This window comes from Melospiza melodia, chromosome 2, assembly GCF_035770615.1.
Source record: "Melospiza melodia melodia isolate bMelMel2 chromosome 2, bMelMel2.pri, whole genome shotgun sequence".
Taxonomy (NCBI): Eukaryota; Metazoa; Chordata; class Aves; order Passeriformes; family Passerellidae; genus Melospiza; species Melospiza melodia.
This window is the reverse complement of record NC_086195.1, coordinates 61,311,163-61,338,231: the sequence shown is the minus strand read 5'-3', so window position 1 is coordinate 61,338,231 and position 27,069 is coordinate 61,311,163. Positions and strand designations below refer to the sequence as shown.

Below are 27,069 nucleotides of genomic sequence, written 5' to 3'. Positions count from 1 at the left end.
ATGTTTTATTTCAGCAAATGAAATACAAGCACTTTTTGTAGACATACAGAGAAATCCTCTGCCAACAGTCCAGACTCCAGCTGGACTGCTCGCATCAGGCACTGCCAGCAGATGTTGCATTACCTGCAGTTTATCCGGACTTGAAAATTAATCTAGAACAGGCATAGTGAGAGTTTGAAGTGTAGAAACTATTATCTGGCTAGCTGGGTCACATCTGTTTTCTGTGGTCATTTTTTGTCTGCCTGCATGTGGGATTTGGGAATTGCTCCTTCAGGGGAATTCTCCACGTAGGAGGGCGTCTCTCTCCTGCAAGACCAGCTTCCCACATAACACTGGTACTGTCAGGATGCTGCCTTGGTGCTTTAACTCCATGAGCTTGCTTTTTGTCATGGTGGTCATTCCTTTGTAAAGGAGGGGATGCAATTAATTTGGGGTGAGATGAAAGGGAATCAGAAACTCCCAGGGCAGTCATCTGGCATCCTCTGCCCACAGGACGATTTGTCTTTCTTCCCACACATTCCTTGCAGCATTTCCTTTTCAAATAGGCATCACCCTCTCTTCCCACTTGTCAGTTGTGTTTCTGGATGCTGCTGATTGTTTGATTTCCTATTTTTGTCGCTGTTGTCGATGTTACTTAAATTTGTGACTCAGCAAGTGCTGCCCATTTCTGGCTGGCCTGTTGGCAGACTGGAGGGGAAGGGATGTCATCCAGAGGGACCTTGGAAGGCTTGGGGTGGGGGGGGCCTGTGTGAAATTCCCAGAGTTCAACAGGACCAAGACCTGCCCCTGGGTCAGGGCACCCCAGGCACAAACACAGGCCAGGCAAGGAATGGATTGAGAGCAGCTGTGAGGAGGAGGATTTGGAGGTGTTGGTTGATGAGAGGTTGGACATGAGTTGACAACATGCACTTCTAGCCCAGAAAGCCAGATGTATCCCAGGCTGCATCAAAAGCAGCTTGGGCAGCAGGTCAGGAGAGGTGATTCTGCCCCTCAACTCTGGTCTGTGACACCCACCTGAAGGGCTGTGCCCGGCTCTCTGGCCACCAGCATAAGGATGGGAACCTGCTGGAGCAAGTCCAGAGGAAGGTCTGGAGCACCTCTCTCTTGAGAGAGTTGTGACTGTTCAGCCCAGAGAAGAGAAGGCTCTGGGAAAACCGTATAGCAGACTTCCAGGACCTAAAGGGAGCCTACAAGAGAGCCAAAAACGGTCTTTTTACAAGGGCATGAAGTGTTAGGACAAGGGGAAATGGGTTCACACTGAAACAGAGTAGGTTTAGATTAGGAAAAATTTTTTTAATGTGAGACTGGTGAGGCACTGGCACAGGTTGCTCAGAAAAGCTATGGCTGCCCCTGGAACTGTTCAAGGCCAGGATGCTTGGGACTTTGGGAAACCTGCTCTAGTGGGAGGTGTCCCTGGCCTTGGCCAGGAAGTTGGAACTGGATGTTCTTTAAGGTCCCTTCCAACCCAAAGCAGTCCATGCTTCAGTTCCTTGCCTTTGTTCGTGGCTGTGGTCAGGTAAGTGTGGCTGAAGAGGAGGATTTGCTCACAGGTGACTGCAGAGCATTGCCCAGCTTGTCTGTGATGGAGAAATGTTACTGCACACCCAGCACCCACCGGTGTGTTTTGCCATGTCTGGTATTCCTGCTAGACACACAGCCCTTCAGGCTGAGGTCACCCAAACTATTCTTTCTTTTTAGAAACCCTTTCCTTGTGTCTTTTCAAATACATGGTTTGCCCAGTCTGCCCTCTTCTGTACCAAGATAATAAGTCTTTCTGATGTTCTTTGCTGCTGCAGTATCAATAGCTTTGCAGTTAATCTTAGTCTCTTGGAGAAAACCTCATTTAATACCTCTTTCCCATCTGTATTTTACACATTTAGGTGGTTACCCACTTATCTATAAGTATCTTACAGTCTTTCTGACTTGGCTAATTAGATACTATGTAGAATGGTTCCAAGTGAAATTGATGCATTTTTTTCCCATACCTATTCTTCTAATACTAAGAATATATTTTTTAGAGGAAATACCTGATGTATTCAGCCTATGGAAACACAGTTACAATTAATTTCTTTTTGGTATTTCTTTGCAAACCCTGCATTTTCTTGAAATGTCCTTTGACATGTGCCCTTGATCCTGTGACCTGTCTCTCTGTGAGGCACTGTCCCTCCCTGAGAAGGTGTTGGAGGCATTTACTGCAGAGATCCAATCCTCTAACATATCATGTGCTTGCATAAACCTCATTACTGGCTTCAGGCCTTGATGTTAATCTGCTTCAGCAGTTCAGAGGGTGGCAGATCCAGCTTGGGTTGAGCAACTGCAGCAGACTTGAAAGACTTTCTCAGGCAACAAGTGCATGAATTGCACATTGGCACACCAGTTGTTTCTGCCAGTAGAGCAGGCTTGTCACATTCCTCATCTGTGCTCATTCACACAACTAACAGGCAGACTTATTATAAGAAGGACTAACTAACAATGTGAAACTTCCATATTCATCAATGTGAAACCTCATAGTGACCACAGACACCGGTGTTGGCTTTAGCAATGCCAGTGTGTTTGTCCTGCAGCTGTGGGATGTAACACGGGTGACTTTGCACTGCACAGCCAGTGTTACAAACTGCAGAACTGGCTGGAGCCCAGCCTGCAGCCCTCAGCCCTCCAGGCTGCTTTTTCCCTGCTTGAAGACCATCTTCCATCTTTCCCCAGATTGCATTGTTCCATCTGCATGTTCTGAAGTCAGGGCAGTCATCCTAAGCAAACACCACCTTGGTGGGAGCTGTGGGTTTCCCCTTGTGCAGAATGTCATAGCTGTTGTTTCCAATGTGTCTCTGGTTTGGAGGTAATGCTGGTTGTTTTTTCTCTCTCTCCCCTTGTTGTCTGTTGTTTGCAGATGTTAACGCAGGAGAACGAGTTCAGACCAATAGTGTAGCTACAGCATCAGCCTCCAACTCCACCTGAACCAGTACCAAGCAGCCAGCTGCACAGGAAAAATCACCAGTAATTTGAGTCTTGCTCAGCAACACTGGTCACATTTGGAAAGAAAATTAAAAAGAGGAAAAAAAAATCCAACAAAACAACAAACCAACCAACCTGTTCATTTTAGTGTTCAATTTTTTATTATTATTATTGTTGTTCTTATTTAACCTTGTAAAATATCTATAAATACAAACCAGTTTCATTGTATTCTCACTCTGCAGGGTGTCCGGGGCAGGGGACTAGGTGGGGGGAGGAGGGAAAGCGGAGCAATACAACACACCAATGTCTCCCCTCGACAATCTCTTCATGTTGGAAGTTTGCTGTTGTGTACTTCAGAACCAGGACTCTTGCCTCATATCCCCTTCCCACAACAGAAAGAAGGAAAAAAACTAAACAAACAAATCCCAAACCTCATTCTCTGCTGAAGTTCTTCTTTTTTTTTTTACCCTCTTTTTTTATTTTCTTTTTAAGTGGAGTTTCGGACTTTGATGTAGTGCACAGCTTGAATTTGGTCGGGAGCTTAGCAGGGGTCATTCAACAGAGCTCAGCGTTTCTTGTCAGCAAATCCATATCCCAGGTTTTCTGAAGAACTGCCCTGGCTCGGCACGGGGAGCGAGCGACGTGGTAGGAAAATAGGTTGCCATGGGGTGGGGGGGAGGGTTTGCCATGTGTCTAAGGCTTGAACCGCTAGCGGAAGCCTTTCATTTGAAAATCAGTGCTAGTGATGAGGAAATCTGCAGCTTCATGTGGGAAAGTCTTGCCCAAGTGGGTGATATATAATATAATACACACACATGCACGGAGGGCAGCGGTCGGCTCTGCCGAGGCGTCCCCTCTGCCCAGCCGGAGCTCCTGCTTTCCGTGCCTCGGGCCGGCTCCCAGCTTCAGCAGAGAAGAGCGGACGAACAAAATCCTTGGCAGGGGCAGGGGCCCAGCTGGTGGATGGATGTTAAGGGACTTTTTGGGAAGTGGCCACTGTGAAAGTGTGTTTGGTTGGGTTTTTTCTCTCCCCACCCCTCTTTGGCTCTTGATTTGAACAGGCTTCCCTTTCCTAAGGTGTATACAGGAAAAGGACACCAGGGTTTATAATGTGAACTGTAACAGGCTACTGGTTTATTTTGTAATACTTTTTTTTTTAACTGCAGTTTTAACTTGCAGGATGCCACATTCTCCGATAGTTCTGATTTTAAATCCACAGGTAGAATCTGTATTTAATTTTCATCTTTTTTAACCTCTTGCTTTTTCTTTTTTTTTTTTTTTTTGTTTTTGATCTCTATTTATTGATGCGTGTTGCCACGTCGCCATTATGTTTTTACATTGGTAGAATATTAAAATACACATCCGAATGCTCTTGATGGTAATTTGTACCTGCTGACTTGTAGGAAAGCTGGCTCTATATGAGTGTGTGTGTATATATATTATATAAATATATACATGTATACATAGATACAATACTGCTTTTTTTATTTTGTCGACGATCTCGAATCAGTCTGACTGAAGCGTGAGGTGAATGCTTGTTCTAGTCCATCAGTTCAGGGTCCAGGTTTCCTCCCTGCGACGGCGTGCGGTGCGAGCATCCACGTCTCTCTTCCTGAAGTCAAAGCAATATTCCTTGCGAAAGGGTCAGGTGAGCGGCCAGACGCAGCCCCGGCGCGGAATCGAGACTTTGGGAGGCCTGATCTTGTGCTAGGCTTGCGGTGGGTGTCCGCTCCAGCCTTATCCTTCTTCAGAGAAACTGTAGTCGCCTTTGGTGCTTACCGAGCCGTCCCTCGAGCTGCGGATCTCTAAGGCAAGCAGTTGCTTTTCGGGAGCACGTGGAACCTCGTGTGGCCCGGGGGGAACCGGCAGTAGCGGCTTTGGAAGCTCGGCCGCCGCAGGGGCGGCAGGGGCTTGGTCACGAGCTCGGTGTGTTTCTTCTTGTACCTTTTATGCTGTTGACGTGGGATTTTTTGGAAACTGTCTCTTAGCAGCCCCGAAACTGTTAAAAGCTCTGCCCTCTCCCTCCTGCCTGGCACACGGTGGGTTTGGGGACGCAGGAGCTGATTGAAGAGGTGAGTGACCACCTACGGTGAAACCGATAAACCCTCAAGTTATACCCCTCGGCGATTTGCTGTTGGGCACACACACAAAAAAAAGGTTTTAAAGCTTTTTTGCATTCTGGCTGGCTGCAAAGGAAAGCACACCCACGTTGAGAAACAAGGCTTTCCAAATCCCTACCTGCAACTTAATAGATAAGGGCTGAAGAGCGTCTTAATGCATGCGCTCGGCTAGTCAGTGTCCTGAAAGGTAAGTGAAGGGGCTTGGTTGACCCAGTGATCCAAATTCATGCAGGAGACTCAAAAAGTAGGACAGTGGCAGGGTATGGATCTGCTGTATAGACAAGACTGCTGAAGCATTGGCCACAGGTGCTGTTATTTGGAGGCAGTAAATTACAGAGTCTTTAAAAAAAAAAGTAATAAAAATATATCAAAGAAAAATGCTGCTTGTGCCAGGACATGTGGCTTTTCTTTTTCATTTTTTTGTTAAAGACTGGCGGAGGGGAGTCAGAGCGTTTCTCTCTGGTTTTGTGGCTGTGCCGGCGTCTGTGTGTGTCTCGTGTGTGTGTTAGGCTGGGGGGAGGGTCAGGGGTGCCCCTCTGGTTTTATTTCTGTTTTCAAGGATCATAGCAGGATCACACACTCTTTTATACAAGTTAGATCCAGGTCTTTGAACAACCTTTTTTTGTAAATAAGAAAAAAAAAGAAAAAAAAAAAACACAGAAAAATAACAACAAAAAACAAAGCTCCTCACCAAATTCAAGCTTGTACATTATTATTTTGGTTGTTTTTGAATTTTGAGTTTTATTGTTTTGTATGTAAATATGTGGACCCAGGAACTGTTATTAATGAGCAAAAAGTTACCGTTCAGGGCAGTGATTCTGTTTAATAATCAGACAAAATGTAGACGAGCTTTTTAAAGCCATATAGTTTTAACTCTGTACAGTAGGTACCGGCCTGTATTATTGTAACAATAACTCTAGCGATGTATAGTGTATCTATATAGTTTGGAGTGCCTTCGCTTCCATGATTTTTTGAATTTTATTTCCCTTTTATTTTTTTCTCCTCCTTCTTTATTAACAATGTCTCCCACCCCAAACCCACATCTTTGCTCCCCCCTCCCCACCCCGCTTTCTAACTCTTTGAGTGCTGTAAGGTTTCGGTGATACCCTGATCGGTAGCGGAACGAAAAGAAACTGTCTCCATTGTCATTCTCTTCATTGGAGCCGTGGCTTTGTTCTGGGAGTCTCCAAGGTGCCCACCCTGCCCTCCTCCTCCCGCTAGCAGCAGCTGGTTTCATTCGGACCCTTGCCCTAGCAGCCCATTTAGATTTTGCGTGTCTCTCCCCTCAACCCTGCACCCAGGAGCATCTGGGCAGCAGCAGCAGCTTCCAGGAGGCTCAGCCTTCCCACCCTCCCTGCGGCTGTGCCGGGGGCAGCGGCGAGCGGAAAGGGCCCCCAGGGAGGGAAATCCCCACATCCTGCAGGGCTGCTGCGCTCGGAGCCATTTGGCATTTGGGCATCGCTGTAGGAGATTGCTGCGGTGGTTCTTTCTGCCGGAAGGACTTTCTGTTCCCTTTCTTCTCCCTGTTTTTCCCCCACATCCTTCCCCAAGTCACTTTCGTTTTCTTGAGATAAGTTTAACATGACTCTTGATTTCTTGTGCCCAGCACGAAGGCCTTGTTTCTAAAACTAGTTTGCTTGTGTTTTACTACCTTGTTAGTATTCCACATAAGATTGTCTTGAATGGGAAAACACGTAACTCTTTACCAAACCAAAGGTTGCTGTTTTATTTCGAAGCATCTCGTGTTCATTCCAGTGAAGCAGAGGCTGCACTTTCTTTCTGGTGACACGAAGGTCAGTGATGCCAAGCTGTTGGCGACAGTCTGCTCAGAGCTGTCCCTCTCTTCTTTTACACTCTTTCGGGCTTCTTTTTTAACCCAGTGTGGTCTTGATGTGTCCTTTACGTCAGCCCTGCCGTAGTGGGTCCCTGAGCCGGGCTGGATCGCAGTCTGTCTCCCTGATGGACGCTCCATCAAGACACTGGTGTTCTTTACTATTAAACTTATCTACCTTGCTAGGGAAAATGAAAAAAATTACCTGAAAAAAGAAAATTGACTGGTAGAAGACCCCTGAACACTCTGTCCCCTTATTTCGAAGCCAAGCTTTACCTAAAATAATGGCAGGTGCCTGCGACTTGCAACCTAAAATTCCCCCCCAGTTTTCAGTACTTGGAAAAGCAGAAGTCAAGCAGCCTGTCAGACTCGTACTCCTGTACTAGGAACCTCAGCCACCGCGGAGCAAAAGGAAAAGCCGATGAGGAAAAGCACAGTAGGGTATTCGGTCCGGGCTCTGCCTTCCGGAGACTGCCAGCCGGTACCCCTGGGGTGGCAGCTGATTTCCACGGGGCTCTCGGCCGGTTCTGGTCGTAGTTGGCTTCGTTTTGCAACACTGCAATAATGGCAAAACGACAGGAAAGGAAAACAGTACCTAAGGGGTTAGCTCGAGAAAAGTAGCTTCCTTGTGTTGGTCTTTCTCAATTTATTTTTAATATATATATATAAAATATATTTATATATATATAATTTGCTTGCCTGTAAAATTTGCGTTCATTAATGTGTTGCTGATGGATCACTTGGGCCTGTACACACCAATTAGCGTGACCACTTCCATCTTAAAAACAGAAATCTAAATATATATATATTAAGGACTGTGGGTTGTATACAAACTATTGCATACACTTGTGCAAATCTGTCTTGATTTAAAGGAAAAGCAAAACCTGTATAACATTATTACTACTTGAATGCCTCTGTGACTGATTTTTTTTTCATTTTAAATATAAACTTTTTTTGTGGAAAGTATGCTTAATGTTTTATTATTTCCCCCGCCCCATTCCCCTTGTAAATACGTTTTGTTCTGTGTGACTCGGTTCGGAAATAGTTAACTGGTACTGTAATTTGCATTAAATAAAAAGTAGGTTAGCCTGGAAATTAAATTTAAAAAATACCAAGTGTGTGGTCTTTATTTCAAAAAATTGCCCTGTTCTTCCCTCCTCCTCTCTCCCTTCTCTGACCCCTGTTCCTCACCCTCATGCCTCTTTCCACTCTGCGAGAATAGGTGGACGTGAATCTTTGTAATAATAAAGAAAAACCTCAAGAAATGAGCATGTTTTCTTAAATGAGCTGTGTTATTCCATGCTATTTTTAAAGAGATGCCAGCTTGTCTATGATACCGTTTGATTTGATGGAGAGAGGAACCCTGGGACATAAATATTTCAAATTGAAACCAACCAATCTTCCTTTACCGTCCACCTATAGATACAAACTTAAGAACCTGTGTAAACTGCTGGCTTTGAATCCTGCACTCATGGTTGTTTGGGTTGTTTTTTTAAATCATTGGATCCCATTAGTAATGTTATTTGGTGGTGATCTGTAAAGTTTGTCGAGACCACGTCCAGTGGACCGTTCCTCCAGCAAATCAGCACATAGCTATCTCTGAGTTGGGTTTCCGGTACTGGATAATGTATGTATTAAACATGACATGTCTATTAGCGCAAAAAGAAAAAAGAAAAAAAAAAAATAAAAATCCTTTTTTGGGCTGGCTGACCTGGCCGAATCCATTCTGTCGCTATCCTAAAGGCTAGATGCGAGGTCATGTGACTGCTGCTTCAATAAAAACAAATTTATATTGCAAAGAGACTCCTCTTGCTTTGTTTGTGTGCCACGAGCTGCGGGTGTTCCCATGAAACCTCTGCTGGGCTCCGGGCCAGAGCATCTACTCCAGAGGCCCTCCAGGACAAGTGGGAGCAGGGTGGGAAGGGACCCTTGCTGGTCCACGCTGTGAGTGCTGAGTCAGGATGCCCTTGCTCCTCTCCTGATTGCCAAATGTGTGTCTGGGAGCTGCTCTGGCCCCCCTGGGTGCTGGAGCTGGGCCCCTCAGAGCAGGTGCTGGCATTCCCTGGCTCCCTGAGTGGGATCAGGGCTTGGGTTGTGCAGGCACTGGGGTGACAGGGCTAGGCAGCCGCCCACAGCCTGGCTGCTCCAGAAGCAGCACTGTGAGTAGAGGGTCCCTTCCCTTACTCTGTCCCACAAGGTCACCAGGGTTCTGGATGCATCCACCTTGTGCTGAGACCGGGACTGCTCTCCTCAGCCAGTCTGATGGTGGCCACTTGCACCTGCAAACACATTGCTGCTGAAATTACAGCGCCTCTCTGAGTGAGTTTATCTGTTTAAAGCTTGCCTCTGGTGGGAGCTCATCACAATCCCTGATGATTTGGGGTGGTGGTCAGTCATCCTTGGGCACTTCTCTGGCTGGGCATGCACTGGGACCTCCTGCCTCTTCTGACCTTCCCTCACCTGGAATGCAAGTTGTGGGCTCTCTTTATGTGTTGTCTTTGCACGGGAACTCTCAGCTGCAGTCTCAGGTCTCACTTCTGAATGTCAGAGCCAAATGAACAGAACTCAAGCACCTCATAACTTCTTGCTAAGCTGACTGGAAGGGGATCTTCAACTCCTTCATATCTTTGTGATGTTTCCAATTTGATCCTCTCCTCTGCAGTTGTTTTGAACACCCTCCTTAAGCTGTAGTACCAAAAGCAGGCAGTGGTTCCCCACAGTGCTCTCCCCCGTGTCAGTGAAGGCACTGGAAAGCATCTGGTAGCTGCTGTCTGTCTGTCTGTCTGTCTCCTTACCTGAGGATTGCATTCACTCTCCTGCACGGAGGCTGCAGCTGTCCAGTTTATCCAGCTTGCCCTCCCATTGTAACTCCTGCAAGCATTGCCAGTGGGACTGTTGCAGTTTTTATCGTGTTTATATTCCAACCACCCTTCTAAAACACGTAACACCTTAGTATCAAGAGCCAGTCCTTGCACAACCTTCCAGGGAACATCATTCTGTCACTCTGTGGGAAAACACTTTTTGAGACCCATCTGCGAACCAGGGTCAAATCCACTTAGCTGTAGGTCACCAACGCTTTGGGATGATTTAAAATGCTAATCCAAGAGAAAAGCAGAATGAACTGCTGAATGCACTACCAGAGTCTGCTCCACGGATGTGCTTTGTCCTTATCGAGCGAGCTGCCAGCCATCTGCGTTGGAATTAAAAGTCAGCGTCAAGGCTACTGGCACCATTTGTTATCTGGAAGGTGGCAGCTTTTGGGCTGCTGGTGGGAAGGTCCAAGTGGCTTTCTGTGCGAGAAGAAGAGCCACAAAGAAGGAGGAGGAGGAGGAGGGAAGCGAGCCACAGAGGGGAGAGAAGAGCACTGCAGTTTGTCTGAGGCACCACGGCCAGTTGCTTGGAGACGGCGAGCCCCGCAGATGGTACCCAGCAACCTCAGCAGCCAGCCTGGAACCTCCTTCCCTCCCTGGGCTCGGGAAGGGCTTGGCTGGGCCCTGTCCTGTCATCCCTTGCTCGTCTTGAAGGGGGACGTTCCTGGCAAAGGACTGGCTTTGCTAAACCAGCTGAGCACGAAGGCTGCAAGACCCAACTGCTGCCAAATCAAAGCTCTGCTAGGAAAGGAAAGTGTGTAGTAGGTGTCAATGCCCCACAGGGCACGGCAGAAAAGCCAGGCTCTGTCTGGGTGTGAGTGTTGTACAGTGCGAGGCTTTGGAGCAGAGACCAGACCCCCAAAACAAACTCCTGCTGGAACTCATCTCAGGTGAGAGCACAGGTGAGTGCTCAGGGCTGTTAGGGAGAACTGGACCTTACAGCAAACACCTGCCTTTGGCCAGGGCAGGAATGCAGCCCTGGATCTTGCTGCACACCCAGCTAATCCCTGATGCCCTGGCACAGATATTTCTTGGGGTGTGCGATTGCTCCCCGAGTCTGCATGCAGTTGGGTAGTGTCCCATGCAGTCAGTAGAGTTAATGCCTCCTCTTCCAGGAATTCTCTGCATCACCCCTCTCTGCTCACATACTCCAGAGGTAGGGCTGGATCCTCCAGGACAGCCTCTTCCCTTGTGGAAGCTTGCAAGGCTGCAGCAGGGTGTTTCTGACCAGGGTGCTGTGCCCCAGCCCAGGGCTGTCTGCAGAGCCCCCTCACTTGCTGCAGAGTGAGAAACTCTGGCTGAGGGCAAACAAGCCCTGTCCCCAGCAGAGCTGCCTGGCAGAGCACAGGCACCTGTCCCAGCAGAGGAGCTACAGGCCCTGTGTATGGTGGCAGGCTCAGGGAACTGGGAATGAAATGGATTGAAAGGTTTGGGGTTTTTGGCTGGTATGTTTTTTTCCCTAAGCAAAGTTTCTAAAAACTGGTGGAAGGCAGGAGTTGGAGCAGGACTGTTCATTGTCCTGACCTCCCTGTGCTTTACCTCAGCTCCAAGCACTGAGCAGTCCCAGGGTCCAGCACCTGCTGCTGACAGAGGGACAGGGGTGTGGCAGGTCCTGGCAGAGGGACACGGGGGCTGCAGGAGCGAGGCAGGGTCAGGTGTGTGGTGGGAGCAGCACGGGAGCTTGAGAGGAAGCAAAGGGCATTCCCACCCCTCTCAGCAGATCCCATTATCACTCTCCACCACTTCCCAAGGGCAGGCTGCAGCCACGTGGGGGTTGGTCTCTGCTCCCAGGTAACAAGTGAGAGGACAAGAGGAAATGGCCTCAAGTTCCACCAGGAAAGGTTTACATTGGATATTAGGGAGAAAAATTTTTCATGGAAAGGGATGTCAAGCCCTGGAGCAGTCTGCCCAGGGAAGTGGTGAAGTCACCCACTGTCCCTAGAGATACTTAAAAGATGTGGCACTTGGGGACATGTTTAGTGGTGGATTGGCAGTGCTGGGTCAGTGGTTGGACTTGGTGACTTTAGAGATCCTCTATATCCTAAATAATTCTATGATTGTTTCCTCTGGCATAACAGCAGCTGTGCCCTCCTTCTCCCTTCTGCAGCTCATTCCTGTGACCAAATCCTTTGCCAAGCCAGAGTGCTCAGGAGGAAGATGGTGCTTACTGGAAAAACCCAGGTGGTTTGAGAGTGTTTTTACTCAAGGAGATCATTGATGTTGTTTGGAATGCTACCATAAGTTAGCAGTCTTGGGAAAAAGGACCGCCCAGCTGGGGACCCTTTGGACCATCTCAGTTACACCTCCTTCAAGATTTTAGTTTCACAGCATCAGGCCTAGGAAGAGGTTGGTCAATGAAAGATGTTTCTGCTGGAGACAACACACTTGGGGCCCACACAGCAATGAAAAAATGGTTTGCATTTGGCTGGAGGTGTAAGAATTATGTTGGCAGGCAGAGAGAGGCTTCAATTCAACAGGTAAGGAAACAGCAGGGTGATTGCAAGCGGCTGTCACTGGCTCAGTAACAAACAAAAGGGAGATTCTTAGGATCAATCCTGAGCAGCAACCCATGGAGAGAGCAGCAAATGCAGCTTTCAAGTCTCTGCCCCCTTTATCTCACTGCAGTTGGCACCACAGACACTCCCCGAGGACAAGGACCAACATCCCCAGCACTGACTGAGGAGCTCCAGCGTGGCCAGCAGTGCAGGCTGCCATGCCAGCTCCCCACTGGGAGCACTGGATGGGATAAATCTCACCTGGCCAGGCTCTGCAGTGGGTCCAAACTGTTCTAGAGCAGTTGGCAGCTGCAACAGTGGGTGCTGGCAGGAGCAGCCACAGCTCTCTGGTCCATTGGGGATGGTGTGCTGAGCTGAGTGCATGTGGATACAGGTAAGCAGCCCTGCAGGAAGGGCAATAGGACATCACTTCCAAGTGCTGTGTGAAGGATTGGGATGAGGCACATGGGAGGAGGCCAAGAGAAGTGGCCTTGACTCCAGCCAGAAGTGGAGGGAAAGGTGTGTGGGGCTCTGCAGCGTGTGGGAGAAAAGGAGGAATGAGAGGAATGAATGATAGGATCAGAGCAGAGATGGAGCTGCCCTGCTCCATGGGTTTCAGCACACACCCTTGCCCTTGGCCTGCTGCTGTTTTCTGTCTCGTGCAAACAGTGGCTGCTGAGGTGCTTTCCTTGCCAGTTCTGCTCCAGGCAGTGCCTGGGAGGAGAGGTGGGAGCCTTGGTCCAGGGTGGTCCCGGGAAAATTGAATTTACTAATCCAGGTGTACACATTCTGTCTCGGGGAATTGGCAGTTCTGGCAGGTCTTCAAACCAGTTCCCGCTCTCTGGTGGGCTGGGAGGCAGGCACAGGAAACAACAGCTCCCCATCCAAGCCCAGGCCCGATTCTGGAGGGCACTGTGTGAGCAGGCTGGATGCCAGCTCAGTACTGAATCACCAATCATTGAAACACAGGAAAAGCTGCATGGGCAGGACTTTGGTGAAAGCAGGGAAACAGGACATGGAGGAGATCGTCAGCAATAATGCAATTGGGCCTTGTTAAAGCATTGAACATGTGAGGACCACACTTGTAGGGTTAATCCCACCCTCCTAAAAAAAATGGTGTGAGGGCTGAATTGAGCCCAATGAAGTATCAGGCAAATCCCGCACACTTGCAGGAGCAGAGGGAACAGCTGTGCTCAGAAAGTGGCAGGAACTCTTTTAACAGCACCACACCCACGTCTGTGGCTGCAGCTTTTGTGATGGTCATGTTGCTTTTAAGGGAGGCAGGAGAGAAGGGTGAGTGTGGGTTTGGTGTGGTTTTCTGTTGACAGAAATGCAGACACTGTACATTTCCAGAAAAGAAAGACCCCAAGTCCTTTTTGCTGAACTGGATTTTCTCCTTCCACACCCCCAGAGCCGTATCGGCAGGGAAGCCCTGGGACAATTTGCATTCATTCATTTACTGCAGAGACCAATTTTTCACCATTCTCAGGGCACAGTGACCCCAGAGGCCCGTCTGGCTCAGCCTTGTCTCCCCCACCTGCCAGGAGACAGGAGCCAGCAGAGCAGCACAGCCAGGCTCCCTCCCTGTGGGCAGCTGCTGAAAGAAAAGGGACAAGCTGAATTTTCCCCGTGTTTGCACTGTATTGGTGCAGCCCTGGAGGCATCTGCTGTTTGTTTCAGGTACGGGCTCCTCCCCAGGGCTGTTCTGTCTCCTGCTAGGAGAGGGAATGGTGCATTCTTATGCTGTTGATTTATGATCCCAATTCCCTCTCACTGTGCTCATTTTCTTTCTCAAAGCACATTCTGCAAAGCTTGAGAAAAAAACCCCACATGACAATTGAAAGCAGTTTCTACAGAAGAGTTCCCTGCAGGAATCCTGCCGTGGCCTTCAGTTTGCCTGCTAGGCAATGTCATGTGGAAAAGATGGCTTTACCCTGACGGTGTCCCTTAGATCATGATAGAAGCTGAGACATGTATAGCTCAGCCTGTGCACAGCATCTGGAGTCCCCTGCCCCCTCGTTGTCATGCAGAGCTGTGTCCCTACAGAAGACCAAAGTGCTGCAACCTCTGTCCATTCCCACACCTGTTGGAATACTTATCTTTCTAAAACCCCACCAAATTGTACAATGAGCCACATGCAGAACATTTATTTTGACAGACTATCCTCAGAAATACAGCAAATGCCTCAATGGATGGGTCTTCCTGTTCCACTGTTCTGCTGCATCAAGTTTTCCATGTCTCTCCTATTACACTGGATCCTGTGATTCATGTTATCCCCCCTCCTTTTACCCAAGCTAAATTTGTCCAAGGTGGCCTGAGGCTACAGAGCCGATGCCTGCACAGCTTCTCCTCCCACACTGTGGAGAGTGTTTTGTTCTGTATTTTTGTATTTCCTACCTTCCCTTTCACTGACTAGCTATGAATGCCATGAGAATTGCTCCAAATCCCCAGTCCCTCATGGGATCATCCTCACAGAGTCCTAACCAGAACTGGTCACCCCTCTCTGACTCCTACCAGATTTACAGAGGCTGCCTGACCCCAGCAGTCCCCTGGTGCCCCTGGTTCAGCAACCTGGAGACCAGCAGTGGTTTGGTGCAGCTCTTTTTCCTCTCTCCAGCTGTTATTCACTCCCCAGTGGAATACAGGGGTATCCAGATTCCTTTCTCCTCCCTCTTCCCTTCCTGTAAATTCCTTTTCCTTTACCCTGCCCCAGCCTAACCCACAAAACCAAAAGACCCAATGCAGAATTTTACAGGAATGCATTAATGAACGCCATTTCTGACCAGCTGCTGGTTTGTGTTATGTAGGAGAGGCACCGTGGCTGGGATGAGCCGAAGCACACCTGAGCTTTACAGACCCGGCACAAGGAAAAGATGATCCACAAGATGATGGCATCAGCCACTGTAGCACTGAGGGCCAGTTCTGCTGCTGGCTGCGGAAGCTGCAGCTATCAATGAATGAGCATTGTGGGTGTGGCGGTGAGGCTGTGCCCGCCCCTCCAAACTGCGGAGCTTGCTGTAAATGTCCCTTGATGCGCTAAGGCCGCAGCCCTCGGGAATTCTGACACGCGAGTGCTGGGGAGCTGAGCAAGCCTTGAGCTCTGTGACAGATGCACTGCGCCTGTCCGAGCCCGCGCTGCTTCCCGACATTGGAGCCGGAGCAACGCCGTGCCTGCAAACGCGGCAGAGCCAGCACACGGCAGAGCCAGCACACGGCAGAGCCAGCATCCCTTCCGTGCAGCCCTCGGAGCTGGAGAGCCACAGGGACTCACACTGTTCCAAGCAAAATCAGATTCTTTCCAGAAGTGCTCTTTGCAGTGATAAAAGCAAGAAGCAGTCAGCCCAAAGAGGAGCACTTCTGGAAAATGCATCAGCCCCGCCATGCCTGTGTCATCCTGCCATCACCTAGGTTTGTGCCAGACACTGCCTGCTTGTCAGAAACCACCCTGATGAGGTCAGGGGCACCTTTTGTTTCTTCAAGGACTAATGATGATACAAAATCTGACTGGTTTTGTTCAGCTCCTGTGCTTTATTAATAGCAGTGCTAATGCAGGAAGCCCCTGGGCCTTAAACCAGTAAGGAAATCAGTGGGACACGCTTGTCTGTGGATGGTCGCAACTCAAAATTTCCCCTTATGGACTATTTTTTCATTTAATGTTATTGAAGCAAGGAAATACCACCAAAAGCCCAGGTGCAGATTTTTATTGGTCTGTTCCAGGAAAACAAACAAGGAATGCTAACACTGCTTTCTCACTCAAGCTTCTCTAAATAATCAGAACAGAAAAATTACCTAATGAAGTCCAAAGCAAGTTGGGGAGGGACAACTGGAGGGAGCTGCCACACCAAAATGCATACAGAATGATTCCAGGACAACACTGCTAGCAGGCAACAGGAGGGACAGCCCAAGGGAGAGAGACAGTTTTCCATTCAGGGTGCCCTGAAAAAGCAAATATAATGTGCTTCCCTTTCCCTCACCATGCTCCAAACTCAAATCACAGAGGGGAAGGGAAACCCACCTCACTCATCTTCTCTCCTATGAGGCTGTGGGATCCTTGTGGAAGTCTTGTCCAAGTTCTCGTGCAACTGTGGCAGGGTGAGTGCTGTCAGCTGCACTTGGTCCAGCAGCTGTCCCAGCAGGAGAATCCTCCTCTCTCTCGGTGGCAGATGTCTCCTGATGCAGTGCCAGATGAGCCAGAGCCCTCTCTGTGCCCCTGTGGATGATCTGATGAGCAGCATAGATGTGTTTTCTTTGGGACTGCCTCACTGCATAAAAAGAGGTAAGGCTTTTACTTGGAAATGTACAGCAAAGTGTTCTCTGTAGGGGAGAAGGGAGGAGTAGCTTTTAGCAATCCTGCAGCTGTGGAAAAGTCTGTCTCAGGAAAAAAAATCATGCCCTTCTAACTTTGGCTGAAAGCGTTCTACTGCCACCTAATAGCAGCAACCAACTTTGCATTTCACTTTGAAGACTGGCCCCCACAGTGGGAAGCACAGCCAAAGTGTTCTCCTTTCTGGCTTTGGGAACAACTGGCCAGGATAAATTACCAGGCTTTAAAATAACTTCTCCTTTACTGTCTGTTAATTGCAGCAAGCCTCTGGAAGAACCCAGCTGAAATCTGCCATCTCCTGTGCCAGGATTTGACCTGCACTGGGAAACCCTTACTGAGTTCAAAGTAAGACTCGGAGCCACAACTGACACGTGAATTCACCTGCCTACCTTATCACCTCCCCTCAGCTACTGCAGGATTGCCTCCTTTCATCCAAAGTCATTTGTATGTATTCCCAACCCACCTCCTGGGAAATAATTAGCCAAGCCTAAGTGTTCACCCTACAGCTCTCCTTATTGCTCCTCACTGTTCTTTGTTCACTCTTTCCCTCTCTGTTTCAGTCACAGGGACTGAGGTACCGTGTGCCTTACAGAGGGTGTGAGGAATGATGCAGAACAAGGGGTGGCTCTCATCCTGTCACTTCCCTACAGAAGTCCAAGGCTTACTTTGGCCTGTTCCAAGGCTGAGCTGCACTGAGACTGTGAATCTGGAGCACTGGTGTCCTGCATGCACTGGTGTCCTGCATGCACTGGTGTCCTGGCACACAGTCCTGCTGTCCTTGTCTCAGTCACTCAGCATTACCAACCCACCCTGTTTATGTTTATCCATCTCCCAGGCCCACTTTGTCGACAATGGATGCAACTGGATCTCACTTGCACTTGAAAAGCTGAGTTTCACCAGCCCTCATTCCCAGGAGAGGTTTCTCTACCCAAGGCATTTTGGCTTCAATCACGTTTGCATCAACTGCATCAGCTATACTGGGAATACTCCCCTGGAATTGCTGCAGTCCCTTTCTCCATCCACAGTGAATTCCATCTAAAGGATAGTGTGCTGAAATTGGTGAGTGACTGTCCCTTTCCAAGTGAGGTTTTTCATATCAGCACAGTGACTTCTACTTCCACTGAGGCAGGGCTCAGAATTGACGTGCAGAGGTTTTTCAGGGTGAGCCAGCATTGGATGGATAATCCCTGCTTTTATGCATCAAAATGCAACAAAATGAGGAGGGAAAAAAATCCCAAACTAGGTAATGGCAAAACAGGTGTTTAAGGGGAAGCTAAAGTGTAGGCAAAGACTGAACCTGCAGCCCTCAAATCTTTGTTCTACAAATGGATTTGCTCCTTTGACAGGCCAGGTAACTGCTCTTAGATAATTTCCTGATAGTTTCAAGGAAGGTGAATGCTCAAGCATGGGTTAGGTTGCTAAAACACAGTTTCATAATGAAAAATTTGGCTCACTGTAGGGAAGGCTTTAAAAGCCACCACAGAAATGCAATACACTAATGTGCTTATGAGATCTAATGCCATTCTTTGATACTATTTCCTTTGGATTTCCATGGAATAGTTAATGATTCTGCTTCCCTGAAAGTATCACTCTGCAGCAGGTTTACAGCAGGGTGTGCTCCTCAGAGTTTACATCAGGTAGAATTCAACTGTCTTAAGTGAATGGAGCCCCCTCCACCCCATGCAGCAATAGCAGAAGAGACTATGAGCCAGGTCTCTTCCTGACATTTGATGTCTGCTGTCACAAGAATATTGTGACAAATTTCTCCTGATCACATTAGAAGGAGCTATCTTAATTGCCTGCTGCTCTATTCCACCAGCATCCACTTTAATTTTTAATTGGGTCTAGCTCTGCTTTCCAGGCAAACTCACTGTAGCTATCACAGATTCTGAAGATTTTTTTCTTCTGTTGTTTGAGAGTGCATCTGAGCTGCTTTGTTCATTAGCTGCTGCTGCATTTAAGCCCAGTATGTATTTTGAGCCTTGATGTATGTCCTCAGTATCTCCAGAATCCTAAGCCATCTCCAGGTCTTCCTTCTGCTGTCCTTCCTGAGACAGGCTAACCTGTGTGTGTCAGTGCCTGAGCTGCAGGCTTCACTGACTGCCATTACATCACCTGCTCTGGAAGGCTGGCAGAAGCAGTGCAGGAGTGAAGGGAGCTGATTTAAGCTTGAGCAGAAATGCCAGCTGCAGAACAGGTCCTGTTCTTGTGGCAATACACAAGCCAGGAAGAAGAAAGTTTGCACAATTCAGAGACCACAAAATGCGTACTCAGGACTTGTGTTCTCATCCACAAAGCAATAAAAGAGGCAATGAACTAAGTGCCTTTGTTCTCAAGGCAGAGAAGTGCACTGCAGCAAGGACCCCTTCAAGCTCTATTGTGATGCACTTGCTTTGCTTAGGTCATATTTACCACCTGTGCTGGTCAGTGGAAACATCCCAGTTAGGAACAGCCACTTACTCATGACATTACTTATTGTAATACACATTATTCTCCTCTGTATTTTGACAGATGCCATTCCATTTTTGTTAAACAGAAACATCCTTTACAACTGCAAGGTTATCTCCTTACAACATGATGCCACTACAGCCAACCTTAGAACTTTACCTCTTGCTCTCAGCCCACTGGGGAGGAAAGGGAAGCATAGGAAAGTGCATAAGCTTCCTCTCAAATATGACATATATTTAAGTAATTTGCTTGTTAAAGTCTTCTGCAGTTTTATAAATTGCCATATAATAACACAATTCACAGCTGTGCTGCTTAAGGATTTTTACCAGTTTGTTTCTGAATGTGCAATGGGCTGCTTCTTTTCAGGCAGTTTTATTGTTGCAGATACACCAAATTTATCATAGCAAGCTAGGTTGGAAGGTACCTCAAGGATTATTTGATCCAAACTTTCAAAAGCACAGCCCAGATCTTACAGCAGGTCTGAATTTCAGCTACCATTTAAAAAGACTAAAGCTCATAAGATAAAAGGGTGAAAGCTCAGGGAGAAAAAAGGGTGAAAGAGCTTAACTTTCTACCTGCAGAGTGCCAAACAGGAATCTCAGGGGACTGAGACAACTCTTGGCTGCATAATTTTTTTCAGGGAGCTAGAAAAAGGAGAGTGAACCAGTTCACAAAGAAAATAAAGTTACTGGACTCCTTACCTCTTTCTCTCATAAAGTTTTTCTCAGCTTCTGGGATCAGGAAATTATAAACCAGCTCTGCTACAATCTCTTCTGACTGTAGGCGAGTTCGACTACAGGACAGATGCACAGTGGTATTAGTATTTTAATTTTCTCTCCAAACCACCTCTGCAAAAACAGGTCTCCCTTGTAAATACTCTTTCCAAGGGTAGCAGTTGTCAGTGGGATCTCTCTTTATCCTACAAACAGGTGACAGTGTGACTGTTCCCCTGTGCATTGCACTGGAAAGCAGGAGCACCTTACATTCCTTATCCTCAAAGGTACTGAGAAGCTCAGTTCCCTCTGATGACAAACTGAATTAGGCACACAGAAATCGCTGAGGGTTCGTGTCTTTGTCCATTTAGTCTTTGGTCCATTGCTGAGTTTGCTAAATTCTTCCCTTTTGTGACTCTGCACTTGGCTGGCCCCGTGCTCTGTTCCATGCCAGTGTTTGGTGGGTTCCCAGCTGGCTCAGGGGCTGCATGCATTATCCACGCTTCATTCCCCCAAGGATTCCAGCATTCTGCTTGTATTCATCTAGGTACAAAATACACAGCTGCTCTGCCATAGGAGAGTCACTGTGTCATTGGGATTTTTATGGCTCAATACCAAAAACAGAGCATAGAAACTGAACTGGGGGTTTGGCAGGTCCTAAGAAGTATTCACTGCTGATGCCCCAGCCAAACACAGACTGGGGTGTTCTCAACAACTTATTTTACTCAAAGTGCTTTGTCAGGCAGCCAGCAATATGAGTGACCTCCATGGAAATTGGCAGTTCCTTAAAGAACAGCCACCCCAGAATGAAAGGCTGTGTATAGCTGTATCTTTTAGGATCTCTTTCAAATGGATTTTCTGTAGTAGTGTAAATAAATGAAAAGATCGGTATGAATGGGTATTGCTTTAGGCAGTTCCCAGATTCACTTAAAGCTCAGTCACAGCCTCATACTGGTGTGGAGAAATCTAAAAAGGGTGATTCACAGATCACACAAGTGATTTGCAAAGGGAACCTGGCACACACTGTATGGAAATAAGGCTCTGATGGATTTATATGTGTGTAGCAGGTAGGAGCAGCGTGGTTCCCATACAGCAGCCACACAAATGAAGTGACCACGAGCAGCACTGCTCTGCCCTGCCCATAGCTTGGGTGATGCACACAGACACATGCACATGGTCAGGCAGGCTCTAAGCTGCTGTGAACAGCCCCTCATGTGCTGTTTAATCACCTACCGACTCTCCATTTCGTAAGCAATGTCATTGATTTCTACAGCCCTTTTCTGAACCTCTTCCCTGGCTTGCTCTTCAGCTGTCCTCTCCATGCTACTCAGGATAACATCTTCCAAGTAGGTGTCAATAGTTCTGTCCTGAACATCCACCACCTAGAACAAAACACCAAGATATTGTTCCTCTGCCTATTGCTGTGCCAGGAACAAAGTGGAAGATTTCCAGAGCAGCTGTGAACAACAGATTTTCACAAGACTCTTTGTTTTGGGCAGGCCAACCTGAGATTTGTTTTCAGAGATGCTTTCTGTAAAAATTTATTCTCTAGTAATTCTTTCTGAAAACTGATTGAATGAGTTCAGGTGAAAGAAAACCAATTCACAGATCCAATTCTGTTGCAGCAGGTTAGTCCTGTGAATGCAATGGCAGTTGCTCCCTCAGTTCTCACGGTCCCCTGAGCAACAATTGCCAAGTAATAATCATGGATATCGACTTCAGTAAATAAATTATCTTTCATTCAAGCAAACCCTGAAGGAGAAAATTCCATCAAGCCAGTCAAAAACCAAGATAAAATTATTGGTTTCTTTATAATGGTTGTAGAGCTGAGATTCTAGAAATGGGTGTTTTCCATCTGCTAATCTGCAGGGCATAAGCTTATGGCACCTTGGCCTTACCTGCTTACCACTCAGAAATACTTAAAAGATGAGAAGCTAAAATTTTAAAAAAATAAACATGGTGCCAGACCCTTTTGGTATTAACCACCTCCCACAAGGTTTGAAAATTATTGGTTTAGTCAATTAGACTCCCACTCATGTCTTTCAACAAGGAGAAATATGCTTCGTGCAGTCAAAAGCTAGGAAAAGGAACAAGACTATAGAATAGTTACGGAATATGGTAAACCAGTATTTTTTTCTTGATTTCAAGGTTACTTTATCTATTATTGTTACTTCAAAATAAGTGTTGTACCTCTTGTTATTTGCAGTCCACTTTGGCCGAGGCAGGGAGGAGCAAAAACTTTCCAAACCCTTGCTTAAAGGCATCCTTCCTGGCAAAGCACATACCAGTTCTGATGGGCAGAACAAGTGCTGACAAAACTCCCTAGAGATGTTATCCCTAGAGATGATCTAGGTACATCTGTTCTCCATTGGTGTTTACTGGAGAAATTCAGAAACCTACACCCATTCATGACAGGCCTAACAGGACTGTCTGTAGGGGTATTCAGATCATCCTCAATTTAATGGGCAGGACTCTCTCAGGAAGGGTTCACCCTCTCTTCACTAAGTTTCCCCCTCAATTTTAGAACTAGCCACCACCAAAGTCAGCCCTGAAGCAGCTCCCATCCATCTGGGCCTTCCCACAAGGAGGCAGCTCCTACAAACTGCCTCCAGTCCCAGCAGTGTCCCTCTCTTGCCTGTCTGAAAAGCTCATCTTCCTCGTGCCGCCGGCTCTCCTCCAGCTGCCGCCGGCCACTCTCCTCGGCTTCCCGCATCCTCCTCTGCCTCTCAGCCAGCATGAGCAGAGCATGGATCTTCTGCTCCTCTTGCAGCCTCACCAGCTCTTTGGCCAGAAAATCAAGCATGTTCGCCAGTGCCCTTCCTTCTACTGTGGCCAAGTCTCTTTCCAGTGCTGACAGCTTTCAAAAGAAAAATGCAAAGAATTGTGTTACAAACCCCAGGAATGTTGTACAAAGTCCCAGGACTACCACAGACATGTGAGGCAGCTCTGCAGCATCCACGCAGACCAGCCACGGGACAGTCCCAGGAGTTTGGCACTCTTCATGTGCTACATGCCCTGACTGGTTTCTGCACAGTGCAACCATGAGTACCTGCAGCTTCAGGCATTGAACCTAAAACTGTACAAATTACTAACTACTGACAAATTCAAATTGACAGTAATTATATGAAGTTTGCAGAAGTGCAAATGAGACCTCAAAATTCCGGGTAATGGAAAATCAGAAAGTCTGTGACAGAGTTGAGACAAGATTCCAGGTGTTCAGCATTACTGTGCCATTCACTCCTTGCTCCTGGCACATCCTGTTCTATGGGCTGGGTATGTGTGATTGCACTACAGAAAGAGACAAGATCTATGGGGAGTTCATTATCTCCAGAATGGACTCTGAAGCCACAGGCCTTGGCAGGAGGGAATGTCTGGAACTGGCTGGGATGCTGTGTTCTCTTGAAATAAACAGGCAATTACAGAATAGACCTAAACACAAAAGTTGAAGTGGAGCTGAAATATCCCAGACAAGTAATAATAAATCAGCTTTGCTATACAGCCGATTTATTTGGTGCCGTTTGCCCAGGCAGTGTTTCAAAGGAAGTGGAATTGTCAATGTTGCACAGATCTAGAAGTGACAGCACTTAGCCCACAGGTGTTTCAGAGGGAAGATGGTGATGCAGTAACTGCACCACCCCACAGGGAGGGATAACATGGAACTAAAGTGCTCCCTCCTCTTCATTGCTCCAGGTGCTGTATATAAAACAGGTGTAAAATGGAGGAAAACAACTCAGGAACACTCTTGTGTTAGATTTTTGTTGTATATGAGTCCAAAATTTTCAGCTCCTCATTCTTTGTTTTATGTGGCGTTTCCATCCTCTTAAGGCAGGAAGCATTTATTTTACACTAAAATGGTCAAAAATGTGAAAAAACCTGTGACCACCAAACCCTATAGAACTGAGAGTCATCAGTGACTTTCTGAAATAGCCACACATGTAGAAAACTTCTGCACATGCATTCCAGAGAGTTTTGAAGTTCACAATGTTTGAAAACCTGAGCCCTGGACTGTGAACCTACAGAGATAGTTAAAAAAAAAGTGAGAGGAGGCCAATACCAGCAGAGGGGGATAGTGGCACTCCAAAAGGGAAATTCTGAGATCAGAGGTCAGTATCTTTACCATTTGCTCGCCCTCCTTCTCTAAGAATGTCATTATGATGTTTGAACTGCTTTCTCCTTCACTCTCACCTGGGCTTCCAGAAGAAATGGAGCACTGTAAATTTCTAATACCCAAGGCTTTTATTTTTCTCTTAATTCCTCAGCAGAAATATTCTGTATTCCTGCATTCCACACCTGGACTTGCTGTGCATGAGGGAGTATCTAGAAATGCTACATGATAAATGATAAAACTCAATCCCTGTTCAATTTTTACTGGGATCTAAGGGGAAATTTTGTTGCTGCCCAACCAGCAGGAAACAGTGGTCTGGCTTCATCTCCACCAGGTCAACTTGCCAGTGCATGCTGTTATTGTAAAATGGAAGCTGCCAAATTACCTCACAGCTGGTCATTAAAAATCAGCAGAGTAGTAAAAATTACAAGAAAGCTTGTAGGAATGTGATAGATACTGCATTCTCTGAATTGTAGTGAATTCTGGCAAAATTTCTTTATGATCTACTCCTGACCAGCATCTGCCATTTCATTCACTTTCCTCTGGAAGGTTGTGACACTGTAAGGAAACAGGATGGAAATTTGCATCCCTGGATCTCACCAGATCCTTGGCAGAGAATGGAGCCCAAAATTTCTTTGCTCTGCATACAGTGGTAGGTACCTCAATGGTGACCTTAGTCACCATTGCTAAGGTTCTAGAAGTCTTGAGCCCAACAGGATTTACAAAATAAGTTGGCTTTGGCTGCCTTTGTGAGGTTTTATGTGTGAGGAGGAGCCTGAGAGGGTGCCAAGCCAGAAAAGGGACAGGAAAATGACAGAGCAGTAACAAACACTCAGAAAAACATCCAACAGATGTGAGTGACAAGCATGTATTGTGATACCAGGTCATAGTACCCGTCAAATGGATTGAAATGTGGGAAAACTGAGGGTCATCTGACACTGCTGTTTGTTCAAAGCCCTGTAAATATAAATAAGTGCTCTGTCTGCAAACAAAGCAAACACTGGCTGCATAGCAGCTGTGGTCAGGGTGCCTCAGTCTGAGATTCCCCAGAGCCTCCAGAGCAGCAAGAGAGCAATTTTAGCCCCTCAGGCATTCAGTGCTTGGCCTGTGCTAGGAGAGCTTTATTGCTATTGGGATGCCTTCTGTGCTGTGGATAATAGAAAACATAAAAAATTAAATGTGAGAGTGTTGTAGTGCTGCAAGCACAGAGTGTCTGGTCAGGACAGAGCTGTGAATCAACCTTCCCATCTATGCAAGCAAACCTGCTTCATTTGTGAGTCATGCTGTCGCTGTAAGGACAGTGTCATTTGCTTCTGTGCCTTCACGAGCAGCTGTCCATCCTCCTGGAGCGCGTGAGTGGTGCGCAGCTCTTGGATCAGATCCAGGTTCCTCTCCTTCCCTTCAAATATCTTTAAAACAAAGGTGAACAACTGAGCATATCAAAAGGAGAATAAAGAGCAACATGTTTTTGCCAGTAACACACACCCTTTTTCTCCAAGTTGCAAGGCCAGCTGTTACCAAGACCTCTCTATAACAAATTTGTGGTTGCATTTAGGCAAACCCTACAGCTGTCAGGCAAAGCTGCTACTTTTATTTTTTTTAATTTTATTTTTTTTTATTTTTAATTTTTATTATTATTATTCTGTTTGGTTTTACCCAAACTCAAACCACTGGAATGGGCAACAACACTACCTATGTCAAAAGGGTAATAGTCTTCTGCACAACCTGCTATATCAGCCTCAATGTCAAAGCTTCACAGTGTTTCAACACCTCATGTCCTCTGACCTTCATTTTGAGGGAGCCCAAAGCCATAAACTGGTGGGGAGTTTGCTGAAACTGCTGCCATCCCTGTTATGGGGTTATGTGGCCCAGCCCTCCCTGACACTGTGTTACTCTCAATCCCACTCTCCTCCAACAGGACTTCCAAGAGCAACAAAAGATCACTCAACCCTGCTTGGTCATTCTCCAACTCAGTAATGTACTTCTGATCCAGCAGTAGCTGGAAGAAGATTCCTTAAATGGTGGGACATTTCATGGTCTGAAAGTCAACGATCCTTCAGTGGCCTCAACCATCCTTCTCACAGATCATCACACAACTGGAGAACACTTGGGAACTCTATATTCCACCTCAAGCCACTTCCACAATACTGTATTGTTTGCTAAAGCTCAGGGTCCTGCATGAGAACACTAAAAACCATTAAATAGTTACTTTAAGAGAGAGCATCAACTCTACTTTTTGGGGACACAAAAACAACCCTTCAGGACTGATCTGATCACAGGTGACAGACTTGCTTAATATAAAGCCCACAAGGCATGGCTACTGAATTAATTTTTAGTTAGATCCCCTTCTGTTCCCCTGAAAGCAGAATGATGGGTCCTGCACATCACGGTGGTAGGCTTCAGTTGCTCCTCATCTGGGGCCAAGCTCACCACCAGTGGAAACCAGAAAGATGGTATGAAATACAAGTGCCTCGCTGGGATGTGGGAGGTTTCTTGTGCCTAGAACCTTGGCATAATCATGGCAGAATGTACTCATGGTCCAGATCCAGTCTAGAATTTGCCATTTGAGTAACTCTGCTGTGAAGAGCCTCACTACCCCTGCTTAGTGCTGTGGAAGAAAGATTGCAAACACCCTTTGCAATCAGTCATTCCCACCATCATTCTGAAGACTGACATAAACAAAGAGACACAATACCATGTTCTGAAGAGCCCTGCCTCGGAGCAACTTCTGCAGACAGATCACTGCCAGGTCTATTTCCTCTTCCTCCTGCCAAAACATGACAAATATCCACACAATAATCAGCTATTTCTTTGGAGACTGGGATTTCTGTGGATTATCTGTTTAACTGTTAAACAGTCTAACTCATATCCTGTCTTTCCTTGCTTGTTTCTGAACACCATTCTTTTAATTTCCAGAGAAAGGAAGGTGAGTCAGAATAACATGTACTTTCATGTTTTACAAGGGATGGAGAAGAAAGATTGTATAATTAGATTCTATTTGAAATTTTAGAGGGTCTTTAGAGATGAGAACCTAATGATAAGGAGATGTTGATGGAGAAAATTACTGCATGCATTTTAAGTACTATTTGTAGCTTGACTGAATCTAAGTTTGCAAAAAAAGCATCAGCTACCTTAATTTAACAAGTCGAGACACTAAGAGGACAGAATATGTCCAAGAGAGCTGTTAACCATAAAAAAGGATTTCAAATTA

General features: G+C 46.7%; 2 protein-coding genes across 4 annotated transcripts in view; one reads left to right on the top strand and one right to left on the bottom strand.

The window, feature by feature from the left end:
- Positions 1-8,702, top strand: part of GSK3B (glycogen synthase kinase 3 beta) — a 148,733-nt gene extending 140,031 nt beyond the window's left edge. For both annotated transcript variants that reach the window (XM_063148393.1, XM_063148395.1), the window contains one exon: positions 2,888-8,702. In XM_063148393.1, the coding sequence (XP_063004463.1) occupies positions 2,888-2,955 (68 nt within the window). In that variant the 3' untranslated portion in view covers positions 2,956-8,702. The remainder of the gene's footprint in view (positions 1-2,887) is intronic.
- A 7,256-nt stretch (positions 8,703-15,958) lies between these two features.
- Positions 15,959-27,069, bottom strand: part of CFAP91 (cilia and flagella associated protein 91) — a 30,461-nt gene continuing 19,350 nt past the window's right edge. The window contains exons 11-17 of one of the 2 annotated variants that reach the window (XM_063148391.1): positions 26,554-26,625; positions 25,121-25,267; positions 22,389-22,610; positions 20,987-21,135; positions 19,742-19,833; positions 16,284-16,530; positions 15,959-16,204 (exon numbers count right to left, since the gene is read on the bottom strand). In XM_063148391.1, coding sequence (XP_063004461.1) covers positions 16,301-16,530; positions 19,742-19,833; positions 20,987-21,135; positions 22,389-22,610; positions 25,121-25,267; positions 26,554-26,625 — 912 coding nt within the window. In that variant the 3' untranslated portion in view covers positions 15,959-16,204; positions 16,284-16,300. Of the gene's footprint in view, positions 16,531-19,741; positions 19,834-20,986; positions 21,136-22,388; positions 22,611-25,120; positions 25,268-26,553; positions 26,626-27,069 lie in introns of both variants that reach the window. The other variant, XM_063148392.1, reaches the window with a different exon arrangement.